The sequence below is a fragment of the Macaca fascicularis genome, chromosome X, assembly GCF_037993035.2.
Source record: "Macaca fascicularis isolate 582-1 chromosome X, T2T-MFA8v1.1".
Taxonomy (NCBI): Eukaryota; Metazoa; Chordata; class Mammalia; order Primates; family Cercopithecidae; genus Macaca; species Macaca fascicularis.
This window is the reverse complement of record NC_088395.1, coordinates 49,660,016-49,667,969: the sequence shown is the minus strand read 5'-3', so window position 1 is coordinate 49,667,969 and position 7,954 is coordinate 49,660,016. Positions and strand designations below refer to the sequence as shown.

General features: G+C 39.6%; 1 protein-coding gene across 1 annotated transcript; it reads left to right on the top strand.

The window, feature by feature from the left end:
- The first annotated feature begins 503 nt into the window (after positions 1 to 503).
- PAGE1 (PAGE family member 1) lies at positions 504 to 7,304 on the top strand. The gene is made up of 5 exons (XM_005593566.4): positions 504 to 608; positions 1,110 to 1,203; positions 3,920 to 4,045; positions 5,189 to 5,314; positions 7,188 to 7,304. The coding sequence occupies exons 1-5, from the start codon at positions 546 to 548 to the stop codon at positions 7,208 to 7,210; spliced, it is 432 nt and encodes a 143-aa protein (XP_005593623.1). The 5' UTR covers positions 504 to 545; the 3' UTR covers positions 7,211 to 7,304.
- The last annotated feature ends 650 nt before the right edge of the window (positions 7,305 to 7,954 follow it).

Here is a 7,954-nt window from a genome sequence, read left to right as displayed (position 1 = left end):
GCCGTCCAACCAAACTTGATTTGAGGGGAGTGAATGGCTCTAGTAAGTGGGAGTGTGCCAAAAGCAGCAGTCACGGGAATTGTGATTCACTAGTGTTTTCATGTGGAGTCCGCTTGTGAAACTAAACCTCATCAGAAATGCCCTCTGTCAGGGGGGTGTAGTGGTGCGTGCCTGTAGTCCCAGCTACTCCAGACGAGGCAGGAGGATCGCTTGAGCGGGAGGTCGAGGCTGCAGTGAAGTGTGATGACGCCACTGCATTCCAGCGTGAGCAATAGAGCGAGATTCTGTGTCTAAAAGAAATTTTAAAATAATGTCCTCTGCCTTTTCCACACGCCTTAAGATGACTGCACTGCCAGCTTGGGGAGCATAAGTGGCTTTGCAAGCACTCAGAAAACGTACACACTTACACTTAACTCTGGGACTTATTTTGAGAGTATTTTCAAAATTAAAATGACAAGTTAATATTTAGCCATGGAAGTGATCGAATATAGCTGTCCTCTCAAGTGCATGTTCCCAGTCACGGTTTTCTCTTTTCAGTGTGAAATATGGGTTTTCGAAGAAAATTAATCTATCGGCGTAGACCAAGAATGTTTGTAGAATCTTCTGAGGTAATTGGGCCTATGCTGTTGAGCGCTTTAACGTTAATTCGATGTTTTCTATTAGCAGAAATTAATTTTTGTGATAGTGTTGTTGCATTAGTATAGATACACTAATAAAGGTAGTTCATGCTGATCAAAAATGATTCTGGCATCTCGTGAAGGAAATATTGATTCAGGAGGATTTTTTTCTCTCGTGTTCTCCAACTTTTGGCCATGACTTCCTTCTCATGCTTTGCTTGTTAATGACACATAGATTATACACATCTATTCCAACATAGAGTATAATCGCTTCCAAAGTCCTTGTGGGTAACTTTTCTCGCAGTAACCTTTCTGTGGGTAGAGTAGCCTTATTAACCATATAGAATAAAGTTGGAGAAATGTCTTTAGGTTTAGTTATGATCAGAAACATCTATGCATTTTCTGTGTGTATATGTGTATATATTTTTTGACATGTATTAATAAAACTTTTTGTATTTGCACACTCACACACGTATGCCCTACCACGAGCAGTCCAGTGATGAGCAACCTGAAGAAGTGGAATCACCAACTCAAAGTCAGGATTCTACTCAAGAGGAAGAGGATGAGGGAGCATCTGAAGCTCAAGGTGAAGGGAAAGGGAAGAAGAATGCCTGTTGGGGGGTGTGTGTGTGTGTGTGTGTGTGTGTGTGTGTGTGTGTGTCTCATGCATTGTCACATACCAGGAACAGAAGGAATGAAAACGATGCAAAAGATGCCTAGAAATTGACTGGAAAAGTGAAGAGGGTATAGTTTGCAGCTTACCTTAGGGAAATAAATCCCTCACTATGATAAAATTTCTCCACTTTATGAATGAGAGAACAAAGGCTCGGGGATTGTGTTTTGTCCAAGAACACTTGACTGGTGAATACAAAATTTGTGTTTTGTTCCAAAGTTTGTGTCTTCCTCCATCTATGTTGCTGTAACAATAGTAAATGATTTTGCTGAAAGTGCTTAAAACTCAAATGCTTTACTGTAAGGTAGCTTAGTACTGGCCCAGGAATAGACCCAGTTCAGAGGAGCAGGAGCAACTCCAAAAACTGAGTTGCTCATTGCTGGCCACCATTTCCTTTGATATTTTTATGTGGTAAGTTTGATGAAAGCTGGAGAATTCAGGATACTGCCATACAGGTAGCTGGTGTAGTATGATTTTTTAAGTGGCTTTTAGGAAGTGATTAAATCCTTTTATGGTTAGAAAAACCAAAAAAAAAGGAATTATCCTGAGATTAACATGAGATGGAAATAACTTCTCCGAGATAAAATATTTTGAAGCAAAACAATTACGAAACTCAGGTCATGGATTATTCTAAGGATTTACTGTTAAAAGTTTCTAGAATACGACTGATAACAATGCCCATTAATTGCTGTCCACCCACTCCCTTATTCTCAGTGCGGGACAGTATATTTTGTGTGATTCACAAACAATGTTATATTTGGTGCTTTGTTCTTCACGGGGTTCATTTATGGAATATTACATTTGGGACCTTCGGACCTAAATATAACTTTGTTTGAACAAAGTTAAGTTTCTGTTTACCCCAGTAGGTAATGGGTGTCGAGACTGTAAGATTTTCCATAGTCCTCAAATCCATTCAGCTAATCAATCCTTCAGAAATTGACATTGTAATTGTAACTGAAATCCTATCCATGTTGTAGACTTCAGATTTCTTAGCTGATGCACACTGCCCTTGGTACTCTGTGGCTGAATATAAGCATTAAACATGTCCTGTGGTTTATCCTCAGATTGTCATTTAGTAGAAAGGTCTCAAACTGGGCTTAGGGCCGTGCAGTCATAGTCTCAGCTACTTGGGAGGCTGAGGTGAGAGAATCGCTTGAGTCTAGGGTTCAAGACCAGCCTGGGAGACATAGTGAGACCTCATCGCAAATAAATAAATAAATTAATTAATTAATGTTTCGTTATATAGGAAAACAAACGTGTAAAGTTTGTTCTTAGTTGCTGGTAATGTTGCAAACATAACTCCTTACTGAACTATAACACTTAAAATTAGTTACCGTGGTAAATTTTATGTTATGTGTATTTTTTACCACAATTAAAAAAAAAAAAACTTCTGTCTTCCTAAAGTTCAGTGTAGTTGTCATATATTCTTACAAGTTTTTACTTTACATATTTTCAAGACATAACATTTGTAGAAAATTTGCAAGAATAGTACAATTAACTCATATACTTTTCACCTAGATTCACCAGTTGTTAATAGCTTTTGCTCCATTGGTTTCATATCTCTTCCCTCCCTCTCTTACCCTGCTGCCCACGTACTCACATACACACTTATGGATATTATGTTTACTCTTACTAATGCTCCATTGTTCAGATAAAGTTTCAGGTATTACGGCCCTTTACCCTAAGTACTTGAGAGTGTTTATATATCCTCAGAACAAAGAAAAAGTCATTTCTTGGATAATCACTGCACAATGATCAAACTCAGGCAATTTAACAATGAGAACCTGCAGTTATTTAATATACAGAGTATACGCAGATTTTGCCAGTTATCCAGATAATTTTCTTTTTTCTTTCTTTTTTTTTTTTTTTTTTTTTTCAGACAGAGTCTCACTCTGTTGCCCAGGTTGGAGTGCAGTGGCAAGATCTAGGCTCTCTCTAACCTCTGCCTCCCAGGCTCAAGAGATTCTCATGCCTTAGCCTCCTGAGTAGTTGGGACTACAGGCAAGGGCCACTGCGCCTGCCTAATTTTTTTTTTTCTTTTGTATTTTTAGCAGAGCCTGGGTTTCACCATGTTGGCCAGGCTGGTCTCTAACTCCTGACCTCAGATGATCCGCCCACCTCAGTCTCCCAAAGTGCTGGGATTACAGGTGTGAGCCACCACGCCCCGCTGGCTGATACTGACATTTTTCAAAAGGATAGACCAGTTGGTTTGCAGAATGTTTAGCACTTTGGGCTTTTTCGTGTAGTTTCTAAAGAGTGCTTTTTCACACACCATTTATTGGTGGCTACTCATGCCATATGCTAGGAGTCTAAATGCTAATGAGAGACAGGATGTCAGCCTTGAATCATTTAATATGATAAGGACAATCAGGAATACAATAACAGAGAAGTGCAAAGGAGGCAACAAAGTTGTCTGAGGGCAGTCTTCGGAAAGGAAGAGGGTAATATTTGGAAAACCCTGTTTTCTGCCAACAGACTCCTGAAATAATGTTCTTGGGATTTTTATCAACATGTTTATTATCACAGTAGCTAAAGCTTTTATTTAGTAAGACCAAGAGCATGAATATTATTTTCTTATTCATATTTCATGTGTTGCTGCTTAAAATGATAATTTTGTTTTATCTTCAAGGGCAGGAGCCTGAAGCTGATAGCCAGGAACCGGTGCTGCCGAAGACCGGCTATGAGCTTGGAGATGGTCCTGATGCCAAGAAGGTGTGCCTGCGAAACCCAGAGCAGATGAAACTGCCCGCAGAAGGTAGGTAGTGCATTAAGCATGCAAATTGTAGGGTGTCTGTTTCCACAGTATTATAGTTTTCTTTTTTTTTTCTGAGATGGAGTCTCACTCTGTCACCCAGGCTGGAGTACAGTGGCCCGATCTTGGCTCACTACAACATCCATCTCCTGGGTTCAAGTGATTCTCCTGCCTCAGCCTCCCTAGCAGCTAGGATTACAGGCATGTGCCACCTCAGGCAGCTAATTTTTGTAATTTTAGTAGAGACGGGGTTTTGTCATGTTGCACAGGCTGATGTCAAACTCCTGACCTCAGGTGATCCACCCAGCTTAGCCTCCCAAAGTCCTGAGATTACAGCCCTGCCACAGCACCTGACAAATAAATGTTTCTCTTTTTTTTGTATTTTTAGTAGAGACGGGGTTTGACCACATTGGCCAGGCTGGTCTTGAACTCCTGACTCAAGTGATCTGCCCGCTTTGGCATCCCAAAATGTTGGCATTAAAGGTATGAGCCACCATACCCGGCCCAGATAATTTCCTTTATAGAATTTCTTTTTCTGATCCAGAGTCCAGTTCAGGATCACGTCTTGCATGTGCTTGTCATGTGTTTTTAGTTTCCTTTAATCTGAAATGTTTCCTTAATTTTGCTTTGTCATTCAGGATACTGACATTTTGGAGAGGATAGACAAGTCGGTATGCAGAATGTTCAGGATTTGGGGATTTTTCATGTATTCTTTAAAGACCTTTTTTCACTCGGTGTTTATTGGTGTCTACTCATGCCATGTAGGAGTCTAAGTGCCAGGAGTGTAAGTGCTATGAGAAACAGGGTTTCACCCTTGAGTCATTTAATATGATAAGGACAATCAGAAGTGGAATAACAGAGAAGTACAAAGGAGGCAACAAAGTTGTCTGAGGGCAGTCTTCGGAAAGGAAGAGGGTAATATTTGGAAAACCCTGTTTTCCTCTTTTCTGCCAACAGACTCCTGAAATAATATTCTTGGGATTCTTATCAACACATTTATTATTACACTAGTGTAAGCTTTTATTTAATAAAACTGAGAGCATGAATATTATTTCCTTATTCATATTTCATGTTTTACTGCTTAAATTGATATACATATACATGTACATATATACATGTATATATATATGTATTTTTTTTTTTAAGGGCCAGAGCCTGAAGCAGATAGCCAGGAACAGGTTGACCCGAAGACTGGGTGTGAGCGTGGAGATGGTCCTGATGTCCAGGAGTTGGGCCTGCCAAATCCAGAGGAGGTGAAAACACCTGAAGAAGGTAGTCAATCCATTAGGCATGCAAATTGTAAGGTGTCTGTTTCCGCAGTATCATATTATAATTATTATTATTTTTTTGAGACAGTCTCGCTCTGTCAACCAGGCTGGAGTGCATTAGTGCCATCTTGGCTCACTGGAACTTCTGCCTCCTAGGTTCAAGTGATTCTCCTCCCTCAGCCTCCCAAGTAGCTGGGATTACAGGCGTGCTCCACCGCGCCCAGCTAATTTTTGTATTTTTAGTAGAGACGAGGTTTTGCCATTTTGCATAAGCTGATCTCAAACTCCTGATCTCAGGTATTCCACCCGCCTCAGCCTCCTGAAGTGCCAGGATTACAGGCATGAGCCACTGCGCCTGGCCCAGTATTATGTTTTTAATAACACAGAGGTGACAATACTGCCTCTTTAATAATAGAGTTCTTATATAAAGTTTATTTGAAACGTAGTTCAGGTTCCAGCACCCAACTTATAGACTGTCAGATACAGAAACAAACTGAGTCAAAGCCATATTGAATTATAACTTTTGAGTATAAATCCTTAAACCAATAGCTCATGATACTCAGATGCTTTTGTAAAGATCTGCTTTTAACAAATACATAACACATTTGTAACACCCATCACTTGGTGTGAAATATGCTGAAGCACTGATGCGGGTTCTAATACCAGCTCTTACAGCATTGGTGATATTCTGAGCAAATCCCTTACCTTCTAAACCTGTCTTTGGTTTTATGAAAATAGTGAGTTTAAGTCAGATATTTTAAAATCCTTTTCCATTCTGGTTCTTTCACACTCTGATCCTGTTGCATAGAATGCGTGGGATACAGAGATCATCTGTTTTGCATGATTTGTGTATCATAAATCATCAAATCCTGGCCTGAGTCCTCTGAAAACCTCTGAATTGAGATTTCATTGCTACTAAGAAAGTGAGCGGGCACTCTGCTTCATCTTAGTTTTTCTGTGTGGAGACCTGAATGCCTATTCTTAGGTTCTGTCAATTTTTGAATTCTCTGGCTTTTTTTTTTTTTTTTTTTGTATGTGTGTGTGACAAATCTCACTCTGTCACCCAGACTGGAGTGCTGTGGTGTGATTTCAGCTCACTGCAACCTCGGCCTCCCAGGCTCAAGCGATCTTCCCAACTCAGCCTCCTGAGCAGCTGGAGCTACAGGCACAAGCTGCCATGCCTGATTGATGCTGTTTTTTTTTTAAAAAAATTTTGTACAGACGAGGTCTCACTGTGTTGCCCAAGCTGGGATTCTCTGGCCCTTAATGAATAATTGCTTTTTAAATCTTTCTCCAAGGAAACCTTGAGTGAGTGAATAATCAAATGGTGAGAGACCATTTAGTTTCTATTTTCTGTGGGATGTAGATCAGTGATCCTCAGCATGGGTGTGAGTAAGATGTCTGTGCTATTCACGTTCCCTGCCCCACTGTCAGTCTTCATGAGCCAGTATTTCTAATAAGACTGTCGACACATATGTGATCTCTAACCATATCAAATGTTAGATGTAAGTTTCAGCTTTTGAGGCATCAGTTGGTAAGATTTGAAGTTCAAAGACCATGACTCCAGTACTTTCTGAGTAATCCACTGAAGTATGTTTTACACATGTGTTTTCCAAATTGCTGACTGTTAATTATAAGTGCTTCTGGATTTAAAGGAAGCACTTTATGTTTACGGAATTAATTACCTTTAAATTCTACATGTCTACCCTCAAAGTTTATACGAGGTTTACTTGGCTATAAGACACAGGATCGCCCTTAGGGTTCTATTTGTAGTCCATTTTACAAAACCCAAATTGTAGTGTCCTTTGTGTGCCTTTAGGGTCATCTAAATAATCTGCTGCTAAGTCATGTTCCTAACTGTTATGTTTCTGTTACAGATGAAGGGCAATCACAACCTTAAAAGAAGACACGCTGAAATGATGCAGGATGCTCCTGTGTTGGAAATTTGACCATTAAAATTCTCCCAATAAAGCTTTACATCCTTCTGCAAAGAAGTCTTGTGCATCTTTTGTTAATTTTATTTCCAGGTATTCGATGCTCTGAAATGTGTATCATTCTTTGACATTTTATATGCTAGCTGTTTGAGCTGGTATGTAGAGGCATAATTCCTACATACTGAGTTTCTATCCAGCAACCTTGTTAAACATGCTTAGTAATTCTAAAAGTTTACTTATAGATCCTTTTCAGTTTTCAACATGCAGATTCATATCATCTTTGAATAAGAACAGTTTTGTTTCTGCCACTTTTTTTTCTGTTTTCTTTTGTATTTTTTGTAAACATGTGATTTTGCCATGATGCCCAGTTTGTTCTTGAACTCCTGAGCTCAAGTGATCCACCCATCTCGGCCTCCCAAATTGCTGAGATTGCAGGCATGAGCCACTGCGCCCGGCCTGTTGCTGCCGTTTTAAACACTTTTATTTCTTTTCTGATTTTAGGGGCATTGGGCAGACCCACCTGGTATAATGGTGATAGTGGATATCCCTGTCTTATCCCTGATCAGAAGTGGAAAAATTTCAACATTTCAACATGATATTTGCTGTACTTTTTTTGTAGATTGACTTCAACAGTCAGTCATTCCATTCTGTTCTAGTTTGCTGAGAGTATTCATTTTGAATATATGTTGAGTTTCATCAAACACTGCATC

What these genes read in the sequence shown, in the direction of transcription:
- PAGE1 (XM_005593566.4), top strand. Translation starts at nt 546, where the DNA reads ATGGGTTTTCGAAGAAAATTAATCTATCGGCGTAGACCAAGAATGTTT. An exon ending in TGTTTGTAGAATCTTCTGAG is followed by an intron (nt 609 to 1,109) that starts GTAATTGGGCCT and finishes TACCACGAGCAG; the next exon opens with TCCAGTGATGAGCAACCTGA. An exon ending in GGGAGCATCTGAAGCTCAAG is followed by an intron (nt 1,204 to 3,919) that starts GTGAAGGGAAAG and finishes TTTATCTTCAAG; the next exon opens with GGCAGGAGCCTGAAGCTGAT.